The 27,438-nt window shown below is 32.9% G+C and overlaps 1 protein-coding gene across 1 annotated transcript in view; it reads right to left on the bottom strand.

The window, feature by feature from the left end:
- The window catches only part of SPTLC1 (serine palmitoyltransferase long chain base subunit 1), a 114,901-nt gene that overhangs the window by 59,652 nt on the left and 27,811 nt on the right, over window positions 1–27,438 (bottom strand). Inside the window, exon 6 of the mRNA XM_051962391.1 lies at window positions 15,967–16,099. Within this exon, the coding sequence (XP_051818351.1) occupies window positions 15,967–16,099 (133 nt within the window). The remainder of the gene's footprint in view (window positions 1–15,966; window positions 16,100–27,438) is intronic.

Raw genomic sequence — 27,438 nt, 5'->3', positions numbered from 1 at the left:
AAAGCCAGATTTCCAGGAGAAATATCAATAATCTTAAGATATATAGACAATGCCACTCTGATGGCCGAGAGTAAAGAATAATTAAGAAGCCTCTTAACAAGGGACAAAGAGGAGATTATAAAATTGTGGCTTCAAGATTAACAATTAAAAAAAAATTAAGATCAGAGTCATTGGTCCAATTACTTGGAGCTATTGGCCCAAATACTCATATGATCTGGCAAATACAGGGACAAAAAAAAGGAAGTAGTATCAGATTTTATATTCTTGGACTCAAAGATCACTGCAGGCATTAGGTACAGCCATGGAATTAAAAGACAATGTATTTCAGAGGAAAGAACATTGGATTTATTGTGAAAACTGGGCTAAATTCCTGGCTTTGCTACTTATTACTTGTGTGACTTTGGGCAAAGCATTTAAAGTCTCTTAAGTCTCACTTTCTTCATTTATAAAATAAGGAAACTGTTTAATAATAACGACAGCAAAAATAATTGGTAGCATTTATGTAACATTTTAAGCTTTGATTTATTTGATCTTTGTAACAACTGTTGGAGGTAGAAATGAGGAAATTTAGGCAGAGAGGTTAAGAGACTTGTCCAGTATCATACAACTATTAAGAATCTGGGGCAGGATTTTAACTCAGGTCTTTCTATCCCTAGCTATCATAATCTATCCATTGTGCTTGCTGGCTGCTAGGTAAAAGACCTTTAAGGTCCCTAGTCTAATCCAATAAGTTTAAGACTACTTCATTTGCCCTAAATCTAGCAAATCCCAAATTCTCCTACTCCCAAATCATTTAGACCAAGGTTTCTTAAATTTCTTCTACTCATGACCCCTTTTCACCTGAGAAATTTTTATGCAATCCTATCTCAAATCTGAGCTTAGTGTTTCTGGCAGTGTTGATTCATGTGCAGCACAAAGTACACACCTGCTGTATGTTCAGAAACAAGACTGCAATAAAGTAATGCTACGCAACACAGGCAAGAGCTGCCAGAAAGATTTGTTTTCATTATGTATTATGGCCAAGACTTGAAACAAGGTGTTAACTCACTGGAATTGATAGAAACTTTACTTGCTTAAGTTTACACCTTTAATAATTCACACATTAGCTCACACATTAGAGTTCACAAGTCTGGGAGATTCACAAAGTTACACTTCCCACAATCCCACTCTCTCAGAGGAGAAGTCAACCTTTGGGTTCACACCTTTAAGAGAATATATATAAGAAATTCTTAGAGCCTCAGTCGGGGAGTGAGTGAGTGAGTGAGTGAGTGAGTTAGTGAAAGAGTCAGTTGAAGAGATTAAGAGCCAGAATTCAGTCAGGAGATTCAGAACCAAGATTCAGAGAGAACTGGAGGCTGAAGCTGGCAGAGGCAAAAGACAAGCTGCAAGAGCTCTTGGAATCAAGCAGAGAGGCCTCTAAGAAAGCTAACCAAGCTATTTTGAAAGAGACAATAAAGGATTTGAATTTTTAACACCTGGCTGCGTTTGAGGTGATTATTACTTGGACCTGAAACTAAAGCTGCCTCCAGAAGCCCCCCAAGAAATCTGCTCCTGTTATGGGCCAGAACTTGAAACAAGGTGATAACTCAATGGAATTGATGGAAGCAATGCTTGTGTGCTTGGGTTTACACCTTTGAGAGTTCACACATTAGCTCACACACATTAGTTCACAAGTTTGGAAGATTCACAAGTGTTCACAAGTATGGGAGATACACTAAGTTAGCTTTGTAACTTTGTGAATTTACACCTCCCATAATCCCACTCTTGGAGGAGGAGTCAACCTTTGAGAGAGCATAAAAAGGAGCTGAGTCAGTGAAGTCAGTTCAGTTTGGAATTCTGCCAAGAGTCTGAATTGAGCTAGAAACAGAAGCTGCTAGAGGCAAAAGATTATCAAAGAGAGCTCTCGGAACCAAAGAAAGCTCAAGTGAGTTCAGTTAAGGAGATTGACAAGCTAGAAACTGCAGTCGAAGCTGCAAGAGCTCTTGGAACCAAGGAGGGAGAGAGGCCTCTAAAGCTTTCCAGGCCCAAGGGAAGAAAGATTTGGAAGGAGAAAATAAGCATTTGGATTTTATCAGCTGGCTGCATTTGGGGTGATTATTACTCTGAACTGAAACTAAGACTGCCTCCAGAAAACCTCCCCAAGAAACCTGCTCCCAGAGAGAACCCTCATATGTATTATATAAAAGAAGAAGAACATTACATACTCCCAGAGAGAATGATTATATTTTAGAAAAGAAGAACACCACAATTATGTGTTTGATTGTTAATTTTTGGCTGTTGCATTCAGAAACCTTTTACGGTTGCCAAATTTTGCATGATCCCTTATATGTAGTTATATGACCCACAGTTTAAAAAACTTTGATATAGACCCTTTTCAATTTAAGCAAAAATCTCTTTCAGTTACTTTTCCCATCCTACTCATCTCCAATAATTACAATTCTACTATACTAATATAGCTTCTAATCTTTTGGCTTTTTAAAAAAAATTTTCATTGATATCTTTTTTTATTATGTCAATTTAATTGACCCCTGGGTTCTTCCCCATCTTCATTCCTAGAGAGCTATCTGACAAAAAGAATTTTTTTAAAAAGAAAAAGAGATAATAAGCAAAACAATATATCAGAACAAAAATCTTTTTTTATTCTAATAGGATTTATTCTAACAGGATTCATAAGCATAAAAGCATAAAACATTAGAAGAAAATGTGAAATGTGTCATTGGAAAAACTACTAACTTGGAAAATAAACTCAAAAGGGATTATTTAAGAATTACTAAATTATCTGAAAGTCATGATTAAAAAAAAAAAAAAAGGAAAAGGGACTAGACATTTTATCTTTCAAGACTTTATCAAGGATAATATCTCTACTCTAAAAGCAGAGGGCAAAACAGAAATTGAAAATACCTATCAATCACCTCCTGAAAGAAATCCCAAAATGAAATCTACCAGGAATAATTTAGCCAAATTTCAGAGATCTCAACTCAAGAAGAAAACACTGAAAGCACTCAGAAAAAAAAAAATACCACAGAGCCATAGTCAGGATAACACAAGATTTGTTATTTGATAGGAAAGTTTTGAACATAGTATTCTGAAGGGCAAAGGAGCAAGGATTACAATCAAGAATCACCCACCAAAAAATGGATATTCAATGAAACAGAACGTTCAAGCATTCCTGATAAAAAGACCAGAGGTGAATAAAAAATCTGACTTTCAAATATAATTCTTAACAAAAGTATAAAAAGGTAAATAGGAAAGAGAAGTCATAAGTGATTCAATGAGGTTAAACTGTAGATATTCCTACATGGGAAGATGATACCTGTAACTCCTTAGAACATTTATCAATCACTATTAGGGCAGTTAGAGAGAATATATATATAAAGGGAGAGGTTGAGTTGAATATTATTATCTAAAAAAGTAAAGGGAGAAAAAAAAATAAAATGAGATGGAGGAAGAAAGAGGTAAAAATAGAGAAAATTTTCTCACATAAGAGACTCTAAACAGCTTTTACAATAGAAGCTCATGAATCTTACTCTCACTGGAACTGGTTCAAATAAAGAGTATCATACATATTCAGTTGGGTATAGAAATCTATCTTATTTATCCTACAGAGAAGTAGGAGGGGAAAGAGCTAAGAGAATGAGGACACTGATAGAAAAGAAGGCAGGTTTTAGGGGAGGTGGCAATCAGAAGCAAAACAGTTTTGAGAGTAGACAAGGAGAAAGAAGAAGGGGGAAAGAGGATGTTGGGAAATACATAACAAGTTTCTTTGGTGAGGCCCTCATCTCTCAAATATATAGAGAAATGAGTCAAATTTACAAAAATAAAAGCCTTTCCTATCCTGCTATTTGTGTATATGTGTGTGTTATGCATAAATCCAGCCATTTGTTCCCTATTAACTTCAAAATTGAGATTATTCTTTTGAATTATGCTTTCTAGAGAAGCAGTTTTCTGTTTCATCAAATACTAGTTCAATTTCCTTTGTTTTGCAGTTGTTTATAAATTTTGGTAGCTGCCTTCTCTTTAATTTTAGTATCTTCCCTATTTATTTATCTGTCAGTGTTCTAAATTTTTAACTGAGTGTGTTTCTTCCAGAAATCTTTGCTGGTTTTTAGTTTTATTTCCCTAAATTCCTTACTTACTTACTTTCTTACTTTTCTTCCTTTCATAGCTAGTTTACCCTTAGATCTTGGTATCTTGAAATTCAATGTCTCAACCTGTTTCCACAATGGAAAATTAATTTTTCACAAATGTTAGTCCCTGTGGCAAGTGACTTTTGTGGAGAGGGGAACAGAATTCTCAGATGAATACCAGTATCATTTCCTTCAAACCCAGTATAAACACTGCCTCCTTGTTCTTAGTTCTCACTGACTTGTAGTTCATCACACATAGGATTTTGCTTTCTCTTGTCTTTACTTCCTCAGTAAGCTAATGAGCAATTGAGACCTGTTTTTTGTTTCTACAAAATGTTGGGTTGGAGGTAGGAATGTAAAATATTTCTACAAAATGGTGAGTTGGGGGTAGGAGCTGTCAAAGAATGAACAGCAGAAAAATTGCTGAATGACTGTCAGAATTTAGCCAATGGGTTCTACTATGTATCACACCAGAATTTGGGGACTAATAGGGAAGAAGGGGAATGGGGATACTGATTGATGGAATTGGGATTAGCACTCTCTGTTACTTGTTAAGCTTGATATCTTGGCCTTGATAGACAATTATAACAGCTCTATGTCAGACACACAATTAATTCTTCTTTTTTGAAGAGTAAGAAGGGACCTGAGAAGTTATATCTTTCTGGTGACATGACATAGCTCTTGATTTATAGCAAAATTCTTTTTCCTCAGTTTCTTTTTTTATTGTCTACTCTTTCATTGCTTAGTAACTAAGTGAAACCTTGTATTAACTCTGAAGACAACACATAACTTATTACTCTCAATAATGATGCCTATTTCTTTTGCACACAAGTTAGTTTCACTGAAGAGATAACTGAAATCACTTATAGAAATGGATGAAATCACCAGGGAGATTATTATAAGAAACGACAGTTTGGGAACACTCCTTCAGGAGCAGAGAGATTATGATGGAAAATGGCAACTCTCTTGTTCACATAATGATCTATCACATATCACATATGCAAAAATTTATATAATGCTTTAGTTTCCAAAATTCTTCTCTGTGCACGCATCCCACCCTCCCCCCCATCCCCACATTATTATGTGATCCCCAATGGAACTTGTTCTTTTCCAGGTGCCACAGTGAATACTCAAATTCTGTTTTAGCTTTCCCTTGAGAGTTCCCAACGGCTATTGTTCTTTGCATCTTTTTCTTTCCTGACACTATTGATGATACACTATCTCTCTAAACCAAACATCCAGAAATCATGCTCTCTAAAAAGCTAAATCACTCAATTCCAAATAATCTAGGATCATGCTTCTTCAACCTAACCATTTTCTACAGTAGTTAAGACTACTGTACTTTCTAAATAGGACTTCTATAGATTATGTATGGAAGAAGTTAAGCCAATTAGTTCTGAACTCTCTTGGACAAGATATTTCAACTCAGCCATTTTTAAACCTTCCCTCTTTCCTCTTTGGAATCAATACTAATACTACTTTTGGAAAAGGAGCCTCAATTTTCTGTTCTGTTAGTCTACTGACTCTTCCTATGACTTTCTAATCAAAATACCCTTTGTGGCTCATGACTTCGCAATGTGTACTGTCCATTCCTATTAGAATGTAAGCTGTTGGACAGCTAGGTGGTGCAGTGGATAGAGCACCAGGCCTGAAGTCAGGAGGACCTGAGTTCAAATCTAGCCTCAGACAATTACCACTTCCTAGCTGTGTGACCCTGGGCAAGTCACTTAACCCCAATTGAAGGGGGGGAGGGGGGGAAGAGGAGGTTATAGAATGTAAGCTGTTGGAAAGCAAGGACTATCTCATTTTTGCATTTATAAACCTAGGGTTTATCATTGTATTTTACAAATACTGGGCAATTATATTTTTATTCATTCACTCCTTTCATGATCTCATTTCCCAGTCTAAGCTTGCAAGACACCCCTGTCTCCATTCTTTTAAAGTAAATTCTTAGGCCTCAGCTTTATTCTCTTATCTAGAGAGAGTGTCACTGCAATGGTAGAGTGTCATTCACTAAAGATTTCTGAGGTCTTTTAAACAATTCTAAAAAAAGAAAAAATATGGATTTCTTAGGAAATGAATGGGAAGAAATAAAAATTTTTAAAAACCCAGAAAAAATAACCATCATGGCAGCAGTAATGCAATGTGAATTATAAAAACAGCATGAATCTACAATTCTTAAAAACAAATATTAAGTATTAAAATACATATCTGATCAATTTCTATTTCATATAGGTCTATGGAGGAAAGAGATTTTTAGTATAAGCCATGAAGAAATTCATGAAATAGCATTACAGTTAACAATACATTTAATAACAATACATGATAATAATAACACTATATTTTAAACCTTTTCAGTGGCAAAAAAAAAAGTACCTAATCAGTTCTTACAGATTTTATTACCATTTATATGCTGATAATGTTCAGATTTATCGATACTGCCTCAATCTTTTTACTGACCTAAAATCTTGCATCTCCAACTACCTTTCAGACATCTTAGAATGGATATCTGTAGGTATTTTAAATTCATTATTTCCAAAAGAGAACCCATTCTCTTTTCCCTGAACCCTCTTCCTCTTCCTACCTTTCCCATTTTTATAGAGGGTAACATCATCTTTTCACTCCCTCAGGCTCACAACCTAGGAGTCATACTGTATTCTTTACTATATGTCACCTCACCCCCACAACTCCCCAAATACAATCTGTTGTAAAGAGGTATTGATTTCACCTTTGTAACAGCTCTCAAATATATCCCCTTCTTTCTTATTTTGCCACCACTTTTCATCCCACACAAAGATTACTGCAATTGCCTATAGGTGGATTTGCCTTCTTCAATTTTTCTTTTTCAATTTATCTTTTATCCATCCATTAAAGTAATTTTTCCTAAAGCAGGGAGTCCAATGATATCAATAAATTCCATTGCCTCCAGGATCAAATAAAAAACCTTCTTTTTGGCATTCAAAACCCTTTATGAACTAACCCCCTACAGAGTACTGGGCCTGGAACTAGGAAGACGAGTTCAAATCTAGCCTCATACATTTATCAGATACCTACCTGTGTGATTCTGGATAAACAACTAAACTTCGGTTTGCTTCGGTTCCTTGATTGTAAAGTGGGGAAACTAATAGTACCTATCTCATAGGGTTGTAGTAGGTACTACATAAATACTAGCTATCATTACTATTATTAATTTACTCTTGGACCTTACTCATGATATGTACTCTTCTATCCTAACTGTTCAATAAATAAGAATTCCACCATTTAGCTCTGGGCATTTTCTCTGGCTGCCTTCCAAGCCTGGAACGTTCTCCTTCCTCTGCTCCAAATACTTTGCTTCCTTTCTATCTCAAGTAACATTCTACATTCTATAGGAAGCCTTCTCCAATCCCTCTATAATTGAAATCCCTTCTATCTATTAATATAGCTTGTGCTGTATATACGTATTAAATGTTCTCCCCTCCATTAGATTGTAAACTTCTTGAGTACAGGGCTGTCTTTTGCTTTTCTTTGTATTCCCAATATTTACACAGTGCCTAGCATGTAATACGTGCTTAATAAATTTTAAAGAATGATTGAGGCAAAAGATTTCTTTTATATGAGAGTATGAGTAGTTTAATTATTTTCTAAAATTTATAATATCTTGCGAAAAACTAGCCTATCCTTAGAGAGAAGAATAAACTCAAATATTTAATGTACCATGCAAAATAATTACAGCAACAAAACGAACACTTAGATTACAAAACTAATATTTTTCTTCAACAGTGATTACAATAAAAAAGGGTTCCTTGTATATGCATATCACCTACTCTCTTTATAGCACTCTAAATTAATGCCATAAGCCTAAGAGGGCCTGACTTGTAAAAATGTTAGTTAAATTAAGCATGTTCTAAAACTGTATTCATTATCTTTCCTCCAAAACTCTTCACTCTTCTAAACTTCCCTACTACTGTTGAAGGTATCACAATTCACACAAGACAGATGTCATCCATGACTACTTTCTCTTGCTTACCTCCCCATATTCAATCTATTTACAAGGGTCATGCATTTTCTCTTCATTCTATGTCTCATATATGTCCCCATTCTCTGATCACCCTGACACAGATCTTATCATCCCACGTCTGGACTATTGCAATGAATTTCTTGTCAATACCCTTACCTCCAATCCCTCAAATCTCCACTCTACTACATTTTCCTGTCAAAATGATTTTTTTCAAATAGAGGTCTGACCATTTCACTTCCTAACTGTATTCCATTCAATGATCTCAAGAGGGTCACTATCACTAGCATTGCCAATTACAAAATCCTCTGATGTTCAAAGCCTAGCCTTCTCCTAAATTTTGTCTGTTTTATACCTCATTTCTTCCTTCATTCCACAAATTTTATGATCCAGTTAAAATTGGCTTCCTTGTTCCTCACACAAAACACTCTAAGATTCTATACATTTTTATTGTACATAATCTGCAGTGATTTTCTTCTTTTAAAATAAATCTAATATGATGGTTCTCTCTGGGAGAAAGCAGGTTTCTCGGAGGTTTTCTGGAGGCAGCCTTAGTTTCAGTTAAGAGTAATAATCACCCAAAATGCAGCCAGCTGGTAAAAATGCAAACGTTTATTTTCTCCTTCCAAAATAGCCTGGTTAGTTGAGGCCTATCTCTCTGCTTGGTCCTAAGAGCTCTTGCAGCTTTGTCCTTTGCTTCTGCCTCTGCTTTCTTCAGCCTCCAATTCAGCTCCAAGTTGAATCTGTCTTGCCTCCGAGAGAGGGCTTCTGGCTCTCAGTCTCCCAGAGTGCTCTGTGTCTGTACCAGAGTGCTCCTCTCCAATCTAATTCCGCTGAACTCTCTTGACTGGGCTTATATATGACTCTTCTGAAAGAATGGGATTATGGGTTTTCTCCCATAGTGCTCTCTGGCCCTAAGAGCTTCAAGGGAGGTGTGAATTTGGATATCTCACACTAAACCCTGAAATCTCCCAAACATGTGAACTCCAATGAGTAAAGGTGTGAATACAAGCATTGTATCAATTAGTTCTACTTAGTATCTTGTTTCAGGTTCTGGCCCAAAACATCTCCTTGTAAGATTAGATCAAGGATACTGAACCATGCTAAATTAGATAAATATTGTCTCTATCAACTCTAATGACTTAACAGTTTATAAAGATTCCAACGATAAGTCAAATGCCTGGAATGCTCTCCAGCTTCATCTTTGCCTCCTGGCTTTCCTAGTTTCCTTTAAGTCTCATTTAAAATCTCGTCTTGTATAAGAAGCTTTTCCCAGAGAAGCCAAGATGGCAGAGAGAAGTCAGGAAGTTGACTGAGCTCTCCCCACTTTAACTTGAAAACAAAACTAAATCAAATCCCTAAATGGATTCTGGAGAGAGAAAAAAAGTCAAAGTGAAACAATTTTCCAGCTTAAGATATTTTGGAAAGACTTCAGGAAAGATCAGTGTTACTTGGGCAAAAGGGGAATGTGATTCAGTACAGATAACAATGAGAAAAATCTAGCAAGAGCCTTCAAACCAAGTGCAAAAAGCAAATTGTGAACTTCTGAACCATGGCACATGTAAGAAAAGGCACAGTGGGAAAAGTAGAAGTTATTCTAGTCCCAGTGCAGAAAGCTAGTAAGAGGCTTCTGTATCTCAGCAAAAGAAACTCTGAACAATCTCTTCTGTGGCTGAGAAGCGAAGTTCAACTTTTAAAAATGAATTAAAAAGCAAGAAAAGCCCTGACCATGCTGTGGAGACAGGAAAGATCAGAACACTAACCCAGAAGAAAACAATAATGGCAAAATGCTTACACAAACCTAAAGAAGGAACATGAATTGGTCTCAAACTCAAAATGTTCACTTGGAAGAGGTGAAAAGGGATTTTTAAAAACAAAGGGAGAACTATGAAAAAAAAAAAAAAGTCACCCGTTTGGAAAATGAAACACAAAAACTGACTGAAGAAAATAACTACTTAAAAAACAGATTTGTCAAAATGGGTAAAAATATACTGAAAACTTCTTTAAAAATAAACTTGACAAAATGGGAAAATAATTCATTATTCTTTAATATAACTCTTTTAGAAGTAGAACTGGTCAAATGGAAAATTTACCTAAGAAAATAATTCATTAAAAATTAGAATTGGAAAAATGGAAGTGAATAACTCAAATTAAGAATCAGTTAAACAAAATTTTTTTTAAAATGAAGAAATAGAAGAAAATGTAAAATGTATCACTAGAACAACAGAATCAGGAAAAACCAACAGAAAAATAGAATTAAAAATTACTGGGTTGCCTAATAATGTCAAAAAAAGAAAAAGAAAAGGAAAAGTAACCAAACACTTAGACAATACCTTTCAAGAAATCAAGGAAAACTTACCTGATATCCTAAAACCAGAGAGCAAAATAATCATGAAAGAATCCACTAATCACTTTCTGAAAGAGACCCCAAAATGAAAACTCCAAGGAACATTGTAGCTAAATTCAAGAATTACCAAATCAAGGAAAAAATATTATATAAAAGAAATAATTCAAATATTGAGGAGCCACAGTCAGGATTCCCCCCAGGACCTAGCAGATTCCACATTAAAGGATTTGAGGTCTTGGCATTCCAGAAAGCAAAGGGGCTTGGAATACAACCAATAATCATATATTGAGCATTCTCTTTCAGGGGAAAAAAAATGGACATTCAACAAAATAGGGGGTTTTCAATCATTTTTGCTGAAAAGTCAAGAGCTGAACAGAAAATCTGAATTTCAAATACAACACTCAATAAAAGTAGAAAAAAGGTAAATAGGAAGGGGAAAAAAGTTATTTAAAGGTTAAACAGTTTATATCCCTACATGAGAAGATGATACTTGCAACTCTTGAATAGTATCTTTTAAAAGACAGAGGGTGTGGGTATAAGTTGACTTTGATGTGATGATATAAAAAAAAAATTACTGGGAGAAAAGGAAAGGGGAGGTAAAATGGTATAAATCATAAGAAGAGACAGAAAAGACCTACTAAAGACAGGGAAAGAGGGGAGAGAAAAGAGTCATAAAATTTGGCTCAAAGAGGGAATAATTTAAATTATTATTACTTAATTATTATTAAGAGGGAATAATACTCTTAATTGGGTATAGAAATTTATCTTATCCTACAAAGAAGTAGGAAGGGAAAGGAGAAAGAAAAGGGAAGAAAGGAGACTGATAAAAGGGAGGGCAGATTGAGGGAGGGGGTCAGATGCAAAACACAGTGAGGAGGGAAAGGGTGAAGCTAGTAATAATAATTATGAATGTAAACAGGATAAACTCTTCTATAAAAGAGTAGATAACAGCACAGATTAAAAGCCAGAATCCTACAGTATGTTTTTAATAAGAAATACATCTGAAGCAGAGAGAGACATGCAGAATAAAGGTAAAAGGCTACAGCAGAATATACTGTGCTTCAGATGAAGTTTAAAAAAAAAAAAAAAGAAAAGAAAAAGCAATGGTAGCAATTGTGATTTCAGATAACAGTGAAAGCAAAAACAGATTTAATTAAAATTAGATAAAGAAAGAAACTACCATAGATAATGAAGTAATATCAACAGTAAACATATATGTGCCAAGTGGTATGGTATCCAAATTGTTAGAGAAGTTAAGTTGCAGGAAGAAATAGACAGCAAAACTATACTAATGAGAGATCTTCATTTCCATCTTTCAAAACTAGATAAACTCTTACCACAAAATAAACGAGAAAGAAATTAAGAAGGTGAATAGAATATTAAAAAGATAGATATCATAGATTCTGGAAAGGGACTAGAAATAAGGATAGAAAGGAATATACCTTTGTTTCATCAGTAGATGGCACCCACCCAAAAACTGACCGTATATTAGGGCATAAAAACTTCAAAATTAAATGAAGGAAGTCATAAATATTATTTTAAGATCATGAAGCATTGAAAATTATGTGTAATAAAGTGCCAAGGAAAAACTGACAAAAAGTTAATTGGAAACCAAATAATTTAATTTGGTGGGTCAAACAAATCACAGAAATAATAATTTCTTCCAAGAGAATGATAATACTGAGACAATATATCGATACTTATATGATGCAGCCAAAGTGGTTCTTAGAGGAAATTCATATATCTTTATATGAATAAAGAAACAGAAGACCAACAAATTCGGTGTGCAATGAAAAAAGTCAAAAAAGAACACATTAAAAATTTAAATACCAAATTAGGAATTCTGAATTCAAAGGAAAGGTTAATAAAATTGAAAATAAGAAAACTATTAAATAAATAAAATTAATAATTGGTTTCATAGAAAAAAAAAGATAAACCTTTGGTTAATTTGATTAGAAAAAGGAAAGTAGAAAAATAAATAATCTATATTAAAAAATGAAATGAGTGAATTTATGACCAATGAGGAGAAAATTAAAATAATAATTATGAGCTATTTTGCTCCTGACAATCTTAATTGAAATGGATGAATATTTACAGAAATATAAACTGCTCATATTAATAGAAGAGGAAATAAAATAATTAAGTTCATTTTAGAAAAAGAATTGAACAGGTCATCAATGAAATCTCTAACAAAAAATCTGGATGGATTTACAAATAAGTTCTACCAAACATTTAAAAAATGTAATTCCAATACTATAAAAACTATTTGGAAAAATAGGGGAAGAAGGAATCCTGCCTAATTCCTTTATGACACAGATATGATGCTGATACCTAAACCAGGAAGAGCCAAAATAGAGAAATAAAATCATAGACTAGTTTCCCCAATGAATATTAATGTAAAAGTCTGAAAAAAATATTAGTAAATAGATTACAGCAATTTATCATCAGGATAATACACTATGACCAAGTAGGATTTATACCAGAAATGCAAGGCTGGTTCAATATCAGAAAAACTATTAACATAATTGACTATATCAATAATTAAATTAACAAAAATCATATGATTATCTCAATAAATGCAGAAAAAGCATCTGACAAATACAACACCTACTCTTATTCAAAACACTAAGAATAAATGGAGTTTTTCTTAAAATGATAACTAGCATCTATCTATAACTATCAGCAAGCATTACAATTAATAAGTTTGAACTAGAAGTATTTCCAATAAGATCAGGGATGAAACAAGGTTGCCCACTATCACCATTACTAATCAATATTGTGTTAGAAATGTTAGCTTTAGCAATAAGAGAAGAAAAAGAAACTGAAAGAATTAGAGTAAGTAATGAAGAAACAAAATTACCACTCTGCAGATGATATGATGGTATACTTAGAGAATCCTAGAGAATCAATTAAAAAAAAACACTAGAAACAATTAACAACTTTAGCAAAGTTTCAAGAGATAAAATAAACCCACATAAATCTTCCACATTTCTATATGTTACCAACAAAGTCCAGCAGCAAGAGATAGAAAGAGAAATTTCATTTAAAAATAACTGAATACAATATGAAATTATTTGGAAGTCTACTTGCCAAGGCAAAGCCAAGAATTATATGAACACAAGTACAAATCACTTTTCATACAAATAAAATCAAATCTAAACTAGAAAAATATCAATTACTCATGGGTAGACTGAGCTAACATAATAAAAATGAAAACTCAATCTAAATTAATTTACTTATTCAGTGCTATGCCAATAAAACTTATTTTATACAACTAGAAAAAAAATAATAAAACTCATTTAGAAGAACAAAAGATCAAGTATTTCAAGGGAATTAATGAAAAAACTGCAAACGAAAGTGGCCTGGCCACATAATACCTAAAACTATATTATAAAGCGGCAATAATCAAAATCATTTAGTACTGCTTAAGAAATCAAGTGGTGGATCAATGGAATAGGTTAAGTACACAAGACACAATAGTCACTGACTATAGTAATCTAAAGTTTGATAAACCCCAAAACTCCACCTTCTAGGATAAGAATTCACTATTTGACAAAAATTTATATTTCATGCCATATATATATTAGTAATGGGTTCATGATTTAGACATGATTTAGACCATAAGCAAATTAAGAGAGCAAGGGATTGTTTACTTGTCAAGTGTTTATAGAAGGTAAGAATTTATGGCCAAAGAAGAACTAGAAAATATTATAAAATGCACAGTGGATAACTTTGAATACATTAAAAAAAAAATTGCACAAATAAAACCAAAGCAGCCAAAGATTAGAAGGGAAACAAAGTTTGGGAAAAACTTTATAACCAGTGTTTCTGATAAAGGCCTCATTTGTAAAAAACTCAAATTTATAAGAACACCTACCAGTCATTCCCCAATTGGTAAGTGGTCAAAACATATGAACAGATAATTTTCAGATGAAAAAATTAAAGTCATTTCTAATCACGAAAAAAATGCCCTAAATTACTACTGATTAGAGAAATGCAAATTAAAACAACCCTGAGGTACCACCTCACAGCTACCAGATTGGCAAACATGACAGGAAAAGATACTGGTGAATATTGGAGGGGATGTGGGAAAAGTGGAATGCAAATGCATTATTGATGGAGTCATAAACTTATCCAGCCATTCTTGAGAGCAATTTGGAACCATGTCCAAAAGTCTAAAAGCCATTAGTAATCTTACTACTAAGTCTATATCTCAAAGAGATCATAAAAAAGGGGAAAGGACCCACATAGGCAAAAATGTTTGTAGCAATACTTTGTGTAGTAGCAAGGAACTGGAAATTGAGTGGATGCCCATCAATTGGGGAATAATAGAATAAGTTATAGTATATGAACGTAATGGAATACCACTGTTCTGTAAGAAATGATAAGTAAGTTGATTTCAGAAAAGCCTGGAAAGATTTACATGAAGTGATGCTGAGTAACATAAGCAAAACATTAGACACAGTAATGGACAATACTGTACACAGTGACAGCAAGATTATATGACAATCAACTATGAGTTTTTCTCCATGCTAGTGCCTCTGTTGTTGATTATTTTCAATTTATTCTGTATATACATTCTGCTTGCATAAAGTTGTTTTCATACTCTCTCCCCCATTAGACTGCTAGTACCTTGAAAGCAGAAACTGAATTTTGACTTTTTTTGTATACTTAGTACTTAAGTGTAGTGCTTAACAATAGTAGATACTTCAAGATGCAGTAATTTAGGATACTAATACTAACTGACAAAGATGTAGTGATTTAGAGATGAACTTAACAATTGAGTAAAAAAATGAAAAAAATTGCCAGCAAAAAAGTTCAAAGAAAATATTCAGCTTCATCTAACACAATTAGCAAAGTGTTCATAGAGTAATAATGAATGATTTTGTGACAAATCAGTATTGTAAGTTGTCTTTTATTTGCCAGTATAGGTTTGCTTAGTTCATAGAATTACTGTTGTTCTTATTTAACAATTCTAAAAAAAAAACCTACACCAAATTTTAGATTTTGCATATTAAAATTATTTAGAATTAAATGTTTCCTTTTCATTTTACTCTTTTCAAAGTTCCATAAAAAACAAATGTAAGCACATCTATAATTTTACTTGTATACAAAACTGAGGATCACAGGAAACATTTTAAATGATAAACTAAAGGTTTAAGTCTTATTTGTATATGGATCTTATAAAGAGCTTTCTTTCTCTCTCTATGTATATATGTATCTACATATACATACACATAAACACATAAATTATATATATAATATATATATTGATATATCAAAAAATGAAGCTGGTGATAGCAGAAAACTGAACATTACTTTTTAAACATATTGCTAATGCACTTTCATATCAGTTTTTTTTCAAAATTAAATAACACTTGAATGAAATGTTTCTTTTTTAAATGAAGAAACCATCTGTATCAAAAGAAAGTTGTTTTATAATGACACTCCAAGAAACTTAATTTTGTGCATAGAAATTTTGGAAGCCTACTTACACAAATACAATATCCCCTCTTTTGGAATAAGCTGGAATAGCACTGGCAATTGTGGCAAATCCATATGAGTAAATAATAGCTTCCTCAGTCTTCATAAACTTTGCTAGACGCTCTTCCAATTCCAAATGAACATCTATGTTCAAACACAGACAAAAAATATAAAGTTAAAATGTTTTCCTTCAAAAAAATACTACTCATCTGTTGTTATTAAAAAGAATAAGTATGAAGAGAATTATGACCAGTAGATGGTTATTATTATTAGCTGAAGAATTCTTTAGCCACGGCAACTTAAAAAACAAAGAAAAATTCATACAAAATGGTCCTTAGTACCATGAAGCTTACTTAAAGACTCCTCCCCATCATTCATTTGGGGTTTAGAAGGCAGTGATAAGTTGTCCAATGGCATGAATACATGTGTGTGCATGCACATGCACGCACACATGCACACATACATACAGAACATCTTGTTGCTTATTTAAGCTATAAATTACAAAATAATAGTAGGGAGGAAAGGAAGGAAGGACGGGAAGAAGAAAAGGAGGAAAGAAGCAAGGAAGTAGAAAAGGAGAAAGGGAAAGAAGGGAGGGAGGAAACATTAGCATTACTATTTCAAGAAGGAACTTTTCTTGAAGAGAATGGGTTTGGAGTTAGGGCTATGATCGGGTAGATTTATGATCAGATTAAAAAGAAGGAAGATATCTTTGATCACTTCAGTTAACAGAATTATTTCAGCTTCATCTTTGACCAAGTAGAAAGAAGTATCCTTAGAAGACATGGAAGAAGCATATTCTCTCTCCTGAAATACAATTTAATTAATAAAATTGTTTATGACATGTTTGTGCCTAAAATGCTGAGTAAGGCTTTTTCCCCTCTATTTTCTTCTACTTCTTTAGTAATTATTATAGTAGCAAAGGAAAGCAAGAGATGGCCAAGAATTACACAGATCATACCATATATATATATATATATATATTAACCATATAAATATTAACAAAACCATTAGGTACAAGGTAGAAGCATATTTAAAAACCCCCTTCTTAATAAAATTGAAAACAATAAAAAATTATATTTCTCTTCCCTTAAAATCTAGAATTCTCTATTGGAAGATGGATTAAATTTTAGGGGAAAAGATTAAACACTAAGTAACTGAAATTTAAACCAAAGTGTATCTCTTTTCTGGCTGAAAATACTGTCATACATATTGACTTCCAGAAGTGGATTGCCTAATGATTTGTCAAAAAGCAGTTTCCTCTGTTTTTCCTTGAAGCAATTGATATCCTTCTCTTTTGTATCCAAACTATGACTCACCCTTCTCATTTGAGGAAGAGTAAGATATTGATCACAGAAAGGTGGTCCCTTTATTTAATCTAGAACATGTAGTGCCTTAAAAGCACACTTACCACTTGTTCCAGGAATAGTAGTAACCAATGCTTTGGAATATTACTATATTGTGATTTTTCCCTCATTTTCAGAGTCCTAAATTATATCCTAAATTGGCAAGGGTAGAGCCTTCAGAAGGCACAAGGCAGATTATGCTTCGGTATTAGACTAACATGAAATTGTTAATAATCGTTACTGATAGGTTTGTACTTACAATTCAAAATAGTTTTGGTAATTTTTCTTAAAACATTATTCTAAATATGAAATTCTTGTTCAATGTCTACTAAGTCCTGAAGGAAATGAATCACATACATCTTAACAATTTTACTAAAAATGAAACCAAATTAACAAAAACCTAAAGAAAACATCAAAGATTTGTGAATATTGGATAGCCCACTTGCTACATCAGCATCCATCCAAAGCTCATACACTAATTCTGTGACTTTGGGTAAGTTTAATCCTGTTTGCCTCTTTCCCCAAAATGAGCTGAAAAAGGAAGTGGCAAACTGGAGTACAGTATCTTTGCCAAGAATATCTCAAATGGAATCATGAAGAGTCAGGCTTGACTGAAAGGACTCTTACAACAGCAAAAATTATCTAGAAGATAGCCCTTAACACACGTGTACAGACAAGATTCATATAGATGACAAGTTACATAAGGGTTATGATTTGTAATTGTGGAGACAGTGGAGATATCACAGATGTACTGAAAATTTTGAAACAGACTATGGTACAATTCTTTTTTTCCCCCTCTTTACTGTAGCATGTGTAGATGTATAGGAAAGAGAACTGGATTTGAAGTTCAAAGGATCTGGTTTCAAATTCCAGCTTTGATGAGTCACAGGTGAAAATATATGGTGAAAGAAAATTCAGCCCCATTGAAGACTTATAGGGGCCTTGCTGCCCCACCCAAATCTGAAAACTTTATAGTTGCCATCCCATTTGAATATATTCAGAGGAAGCAATAGAGGTAAAGTCTTTGGAGGAAAAGGGTCTTATGAGTTCATTATACGTAGGTCTCTTTCAGAAACCATTAGTCATATATTATTGTCATTCTTCTCCTACCTGTAAGACTACTCTGTCAGTTTACTTTAACTGGATCTTCATTCAGGCTATGCCTGCTAAAAGGTACAAGTATCAACAGGACTCCAATCTAAGGCTTCTTTTTTCCCCCTCTTTATTACTTGATTATAGTGATAAAGTTATCACTCTAAGGCTTATGATACTTAAATATACCTATCCTGCTCTAACCGCTCTGCTGACTTCTAATCTCACACTTTCAGATACTTCTCAGACATCTTAAACAAAATACAAACAAAAAATAACATTTTTTCACATTATTGTCAAAGGTACCATTATTCTCTCAGTTCCATAGGCTTGCATCCTAGTACCCTTAATGTATCATATCCGATCTGTCGCCAAAACCTTTCAATTTTACCTTTCTAACATATTTTGTACTGTTTCCCTGCTCTATTCCAATCTTCATGCAAGCTCAATTTCCTCATGTCTGGACTATGGCAATCTTCTGATTGATTTTTATTCCATATATTTCAACCTCTACTGAAGTCCATTTTCCATTCAGCTGTAAAAGTGACAATCAAGCCCTCCTCAATAAATTCCAATAGTGCCTTATTATATCTCAGGATCTAATATCAAATCCAGTTAGTCATTCAAAGCCCCTCAATACCTTGCCAATCTTTCCAATTTTCTTATACTTTTTTATATACTCTGAAATCTATGACACTATCCAACTTTGCTATACTAGTTATCCTTGCAAAATCCCAATTTGCCCATGAGGAAGATTTACACTCAATTTACAGTGGATGATAAGGAGCTAAAAAAAGTTAAGATGCCCATCTCTACAGATGTTTCTGATCTCATCAATGCTGTAGATGAGGTAGCTCAAACTTGTCAATATTTTTCCTCCACTCCTATGCCTGAGACTATTCAGGAGAAGTTTAGTTCCATTTATGAAAGGATCTAGTATACTTTCATCATCTTTGCAGTTTTATAGGCCTTTGGGCATAGTTACAAACTGCTCTCAAAAATGAATGAATCACATGTACAAAAGTGTTTATAGCAGCCCTTTCTGTAGTGGCAAGTAACTGGAAACTGAGTGGGTGCCCATCAGTTGAGGAATTGCTGAATAAGTTATAGTAAATGAATGTAATGGAACATTATTGTTCTATAAGAAATGATCAGCATGATTTCAGAAAGGCCTGAAGAGATTTTTTTTTCTTGGAGAACTCATTAACAATATGTGCAATTTCTTTCTCTGAGACAGTGTTATCTTAAGTTTTATATTTCCTCCTCTGTTAATCAGGGCAGTTTATATTTTTATAAATATTCCTCCATTTTACTTAGATTGTTAGATTTATTGGCATATAATTAAGTGGCCTTTTAAGATCATGCCCCAGTAAAAGTATATTTAATAAAGGGTTGTGGAAACATAGATTGAAAATTAATTGAAGCTGAATAGTTAGCCCTGAAGTCAGGAAGATGAGTTCAAATCTCTGGCTGTATGACCCTGGGCAAGTCCCTTAACCCCAAATACCTTGGGCAAAACATACAAAATAATCTAATCCTAAAGGATGAATGGATTAAATCTCAGAAATTATCAATAATTTCACTAAGGAGAACAACAAGATAACATTCGAGAATTTATGAGATATGCCCAAAACAATACTGAGGGGAAATTTCATGTCTATAAATATTTATATCAAACAACCTAAACAAAGATCAGATCAGTGAACAAATAGAAAAAGAAATTTAAAACCCGCAATTAAATCTCAAAATATAAATATGTAAAATCAAAGGAGAAATTAATATAATTCAAAATTTTTAATTGCATTATTAAATAAAATCAGGATGTGTTTTAATAGAAAAAAGATAAACTATTGTTAATTTTATTAAAGGAAAGAAATATGAAAATCAAATTACCAATATCAAAAATTGAAAAGGCTGAATTCAATGTTCTATTGGTTCTACTCATTTCACTTAACATCAATTCATGTAAATCTCTCCAGGTTTTCTGAAATCAGCCTTCTAGAACAATAATATTCTATTACATTCATATACCATAACTTATTCAGCTATTTCCCAACTGATGGGCAACCAATTTCAGTTCTACGCCACTACAAAAAACACTTGCAAAGCTCAACTTTAACATAAAGTTTAAAGCGAAGAAATGAGCTGGAAAAATGAGCAAACAACCAAAAAAGAATGTTTTTCCTTCCCCTCCTCCCCCATAAAATATGGTGGTGAAAGGGAAAATCAAAATGCAAGTTCAGAGGAAGACAACAAAATCAAATCAAAGCAGCTACAAGCAAAGCATCAAAAAAAAAAAAAAATTGTCAATTGGACACAGGCCAAAAAGAAAAAAGAAAAAGAAAAAATTCCTGGAATAGCTCAAAAAAGGATTTTTAAAATCACTTAAGAAAAAAAAGAGCAAAAACTGAAATTACAAATGAGAATAATGCATGAAAAAAACAGCTTAGTGAAGGAAACACCAAAAAATACTGAAGAAAATAACTTTTTAAAAAACAGAATAGATTGAATAGTAAAAGCACAAAAATAAAGTGAAGGAAAAAATGCTTTAAAAAGCAGAACTGGTCAAATGTACAAAAATGCACTGAAGAGATGAAATCATTAAAAGTAGAATTGAAAAAAAGAATTTTAAAATTCACTGAAGAAAAGAACTCCTTAAAAAGTAGAATTGACCAAATGAAAAAGAAGTTATAAAAACTCAGAGAAGGAAAAAAAAATTCTTTAAAAATTAGAATTAGGCAAGTAGAAGCTAATGACTCTATAAGACAGCAAGAAAAAAAAAATGTAACAAAGTCAAAGTCAAAAATAAAAGAAAATGTCAAATATTTAATGGAAGGTACAACTAATTAGGAAAACAGATCCAGAAAAAATAATTTAAGAATTATTAGACTACTTGCAAGCCATGACCAAAAGAATGAATATCATATTTTAGGAAATATCAAGAAAGATTGCCCTGATATCTTCACACAAGAGGTAGAAAAGAGCTTTTATAGTATAGGAGAAAATGGGATTTAAGGAAGTGGAACTAAAGCAGGGATTCACCTGAGCTATCCCCTCAAACCCTTTCAAATACCTTTAAATAATGGCTCTAGAATGTCAGAACCAAAAAAGATGGAATGAAGTAATTTTCCAGTGCAGAACAATTTGGCCTTCTAAGATGTTCAGCAGAAAAGGTTTGTTGCATCAGAATAAAAGTGGAGTACAATCAGTCCAGTGCAAGCTGAGCCAGCCCAGCTCCAGCAAACCAGGAGCTGACTTTGGAAATCAGTGAATCAGCAGTGACTACTTTCGGAGGTTTCAGCTCATAGATAGTAAAGGTGTCCAAGAACTGGTCACAAAGAGATTACACGGGTTTCTTTGCTGGCACTGAGGCAAGACTCTGTTGCTCATACTCAGATTCAGGCTGCATTTCTGAGTGGCAGTCCCAGGGCAAGGAGGAGTACTAACATACTGGAGCTTAAAGCCACAAAGGAGGAGGGAACTTCTTCACTGTTCCAGAGTAGAAAAGAGTGCTTATGGTTCCTTACAGACCAGAGAACAAGCCAGAAAAATAGTATGTACATTTCTCTTTAGATCACTCCACCTTGGAAGAGCTGAAAATTTATAGTTTCCTAGAAGTATCTCTGAAAACAGGTACATAATACTCCCAGCTTGGGACAGTGTACCCTCCATACTGGAAGCAGAACCCTACTTTATTTTTATTATTAGGTTGTTTTTTTTTTTTTTTAAAGCTTTTTAGTTTTCAAAACATATGCATGGACAATTCTTTAACATTAGCCCTTGCAAAACCTTCTGTTCCAATTTTCCCTCCTTTCCCCCACCCTTCCCTAGATGGCAAGTAGTCCAATATATGTTAAACATAGTAGAAATATATGTTAAATCCAATACATGCACACATATTTATACAATTATTGTGCTGCACAAGAAAAATAAAATGAAACCAGTAAAAAAAAAAAGTAGCAGCAGAATAAAATGCAAGCAAGCAACAACGAAAAGAATGAGAATGCTATGCTGTGAAACATATTCAGTTCTCACAGTCCACTCTCTGCATGTAGATGGCTCTCTTCATTACTGAACAATTGGAACTGGTTTGAATCATCTCATTTTTGAAGAGAGACAAGTCCATCAGAATTGATCTTCAAGTAATCTTCTTGTTGTCATCATCTGAAATCATCCTGCTGGTCATTTCTTATAGAACAATAATATTCCGTAACGTTCATATACCATAATTTATTCAGCCATTCTCCAATTGATGGGCATCCATACATCCAAAGTCATCAAGAAAAATAAAAATAAAAATCTCAGATCATGGAAGAGCTTAAAATGGTTTCTGAAAATCAAGAAACTGGAGGAAAAATTGGGAAGAGGAATGAAAGTGATGCAAAATGCAAAAAAAATCAACAAGAAAAAAGAATGCCTTAAAAAGCAAAATAAGTCAAATAGAAAAGAAGGTACAAAACTCACTGAAGAAAATAATTTCTTAAAAATGAGAACCGAGCAATTGGAAGCTAAAGTCTTTATGATAAATCAAGAAATAAAACAAAACTAAAAGATGAAAAAGTAGAATACAATGTGAAAAATTTCACTGGAAAAACAACTGATCTAGAAAAGAGATATAAGGAGAGATAACTTAAAAATTTTTGGACAACCTGAAACCATAATCATCCTCACAGTTTCAGGGTAGAAACTATCACTCACAGATCAGGGTATAGTCCAGGAGAGTAGTAAACACCTCTCTTTAGATGATGTAAACTTGGAAAAACCGAAAACTTACAGGTCCTTAGAAATACTTCTGAAAACAGTTGCATAAAACTCCTGAAGCTTGGGACACTGCATGCTCCTCCCTAGAAGCAAAATTCTACTTTTACAAAAAGTTAAAAGTCAAGGTGGGGGAGGTGATAGAAGGGAAGGAGGTTTGGGGGAGATAGTAGTAAGAAACAAGACTTCTCAAGAGACAGGATGAATTAAAGAAAGAGAGAGAAAAAAAATCGAAGGGGAAAAGTAAAATGGAAAGAAATAACACAGCTAGTAATCGTAACTGTGAATGTGAATGGGATGAATTCACCCTAAAATGGAAATGGTAAGTAGAATGGATTACATGATTTAGACATAAAATGTAATATCATAAGCAAATCTGAGGAGCTGAAATTAGTTTACCTGTAAGATGTTTAAAAGGGGCACCTAGATGGTGCGATGGAGCATCAGCCCTGAAGTCAGAGGATCTGAGTTCAAGTCTAACCTCAGATATGTAACACTCACTAGTTGTGTGATCATAGGTAAGTCATTTAACCCCAATTACATCTCACACACACACACACACACACACACACACACCCCAAAAGATGTATGGATAAGGGGAGAATTTATGAACAAACAAAAGATAGAGAGCATTATGGGATATAAAATGGATAATTTTTATTTCATTAGGTTAAAAAGGTTCTGTATAAATAAAATGCAACCAAAATTAGAAGTAAAGTTAAAAAAAATGGGAAAAGAAATTTTTACAATATGTTTCTCTGTTAAAACCCTTATTTTTCAAAAAAAGAGAACAGAGTCAAATTTATAAGAATTCAAGTCAGTAATCAATTGATAAATGATGAAAGATAGTCTTCAGATGAAATCAAAGTTATATATAATAAGAAAAAACATTCTAAATCACTACTTATTAGAGAAATACAAATTAAAACAACTCTGAAATACTATCTCATACCTATTAGATTAGGAGGGAATATGGGAAACCTAAGACACTAATATATTGTTGGTGAAGATGTAAACTGATCAAACTATTCTGGAGAACAATTTGAACTATGCCCAAAGGACTACAAAACTGGTCTGTACCTCAAAGAGATTTAAAAAACAAAAGGAAAAAGACTACATATAAAAGTATTCCTAATCTATTCTTCTGTGGTGTCAAGGAATTAAAAATTTGGAAAATGTCCACCAACTGGGGAATGGTTGAACAAACTGTGTGCTATAACTGATAGAATATTATGGTACTATTAAGAAATGACAAACAGGATGATTTTAGAAAAACCTAGAAAGCCTTTAACTAATTGATACAATGAATGCAAAGTTAAACGAGTGAATCAGGAGGATACTATATACAATAAAAGCAATAAAGTAGGTTGATCAACTATGAATAAATTTGCTATTCTCAGTAATAAAAACATCTAAGATAATTCCAAAAGACTTATGAAAAATACTATCCACCTCCATAAAAAGAACTAATGAAATCTGAATGCAGAACAAAGCACATTATTTTTCATTTCCTATATTTTTTCTCATGTTTCCCCCCATGTGTTTGTGTCTTCTTTCACAACAAAATTAACCTATATCAAATTGCTTACTGTCTGGATGCAGTTTCAGATGGAGTTAAGTGGAATAGCATCAAGAGAAGCTAAGTGCAACTGTATTCTTGATGAAAATCCTTGCCATATAAGGACAAAGTAAACGTTATTCAATGAGTTGCAGGGTCTTATTTCATTCCAATACCAAAACTGAAATAAGAGAATGCTGGTACGAGACTGGCAAAGTGAAGAAAAATGGAAAAGATGAAAGTTTTTCTTTTCTTACTGCTAAAACCAACATTTCTAGTACAATACTGAATAATAGTGGTAATAGTGGGAAGCCTTGTTTCACTCCATCTTACTGAGAATGCTTCTGGTTTATCTCCAGTACATATAATGCTTACTGATACTTTTAGATAGATACTGCTTATTATTTTAAGAAAAACTCCATTTACTACTATGCTCTCCAGTGTTTTTAATAGGAATGGGTTGTGTTTTGTCAAATGTTTTTTCTTCATCTACTGATAATCACATGATTTCTGTTACTTTGGTTTTTGATAGTCAATTATGCTAATACCTTTCCTGATTTTGAATCAGCCCTGCATTCCTGGTATAACTCTTACTTGATCATAGTGTATAATCCTGGTGATAAGTTGCTGTAATCTCTTTGTTAATATTTTATTTAAGATATTTCTTCATTAGGGAAATTGGTGTATAACTTTCTGTTTTGGCCTTCTTGATTTAGGTATCAGCACTATATCAATGTCATAAAAGAAATTTGGTAAGACTCCTTCCCCTATTTTTTCCAAATAGTCTATATAATATTGGAGTCAATTGTTCTTTAAATGTTTGGTAAAATTCACTTGTAAATCCATCTGGCCTTGGAGATTTTTTCTTAGAAAGTTCATTAATAGCTTGTTCAATTTCTCTTTCTAAAATGTATTTAATTATTTTATTCCCTTCTCTATTAACCTGGGTAATCTATATTTTTGTAAATGTTCATCCATTTCACTTAGATTTATTGGCATAGAGTTGAGCAAAATAGCTCCTAATTATGCTTTAATTTCCTCTACATTAGTGGTAAATTCAATTTTTTTGTTTTTTGTTATTGGTAATCATCTTTCCTTTTTCTAATCAATTAATCAAAGGTTTATCTATTTTATTGTTTTTTTTTTCATAAAACCAATTTAGTTTTGCTTATTAATTCAACAGATTTCTTACTTTTAATGTTATTAATCTCTCCTTTGAGTTTCAGAATTTCAAATCTGGTATTTAATTTGTTTTTTTTTTTGTTTTTTTTTTTGCTTCTTTGGTATTTAATTTGTTCTGGCTTTTAGTTTCTTCTTTTTCTAGCTTTTTTAGTTGCATGCTCAATTCACTGAACTTCTCTTTCTCTATTTTACTCATGTAAGCATCTACAGATATAAAATTTTCCCTAAGAACTGCTTTGGTTATAATCCATAGATTTTGGTATATTGTCTCATTATTACCATTCTTTTGGATGAAATTATCAATTGTTTCTATAGTTTGTTGTTTCATCCACTCATTCTTTAGTATTAGATTATTTAGTTTCCAATGAATTTTTCTTTTATTTTTTCCATGACCCCTTATTACAATTGTAATTTTTATTGCACCATGATCTGAAAAGGATGCATTTACTATTTCTACCCTTCTGCATTTGATTGTGAGGTTTTTATGTCCTAATAAATGGTCACTTTTTTTGTGCACTTTCCATGTATGTCGAGAAAAAAGCACATTCCTTTCTATTCCCATTCAATTTTCTCCAAAGATCTATCACACCTAACTTTTCTAAAATTCTACTTATCTTCTTAACTCTTTCTTATTTTGTAGTAAGACTTATCTAGTTCTGATAGAGGGAGCTTAAAATTCCCCACTAGTATAGTTTTATTGTTTATTTTTTCCTACAACTCCCTTAGCTTTTCCTCAAGGAATCCGAATGCTATATTATTTGTTGCATATAAGTTTAGTACTGATATTACTTCATCATTTATAGTATCTTTTAGCAAGATGTAGTTTCCTTCCTTAACTCTTTTAATAAAATTTGTTTTTGCTTTTTCTTGATCTGATTACTAACCCTGCATAACAGCTTCTGCTCCAGCCTTTTAACTTTACTCTGTAGCTCCCTGCTTCAAATATGTTTCTTGTAAACACCAAATCGAAAAGATTCTGTCTTTTAATCCACTCTGCTATTTACAAGAAGAAAGTTTGGCAGTCTTAGAAAACACCAATACTTGAGGACATATTCAATCAAGATGAAAGAAAAACCAAGGGAGAATAATCTAATAGAAGGTAAAGGGGAAAAAAAACAGGAAATATCTAAAGGAAATAAAATTTGTGAAACTTGTGAAATTTTCCCTAGGAACAATACCAAGTATGTAAAAAGACTCATAAATTCAGAAGACTCAACAATGAAAAAAGATAATTAAAAAGCCTGTCACAGGGTCTTTTTCTTTATTACTTGAAAGAGGATTACATATGAAGCTACAAATATTTATTTTATACAACTTGTATTGTTTAAAAAATACATATAACAAATTTAATATGTTCATTTCAAAGCTGGTGTTTTATCATTTCTCCTTCTGAACTTTTCCTCTGTTCATTTTTAAAAATATGCTATGACTCCCTTTTCTCCATTATTTTTTGTGGTGTTTTTCTTCTTTAAAATATAATATAAGAATGGTTCTTTATGGGAGCGAGCAGGTTTCTTGGGGAGGTTTTCTGGAGGCAGCCTTAGTTT

This window comes from Antechinus flavipes, chromosome 1 (genome assembly GCF_016432865.1).
Source record: "Antechinus flavipes isolate AdamAnt ecotype Samford, QLD, Australia chromosome 1, AdamAnt_v2, whole genome shotgun sequence".
NCBI classification, from domain to species: Eukaryota; Metazoa; Chordata; class Mammalia; order Dasyuromorphia; family Dasyuridae; genus Antechinus; species Antechinus flavipes.
Note: the sequence above shows the minus strand (reverse complement) of the source record. Positions and strands in the feature narration are given on the sequence as shown.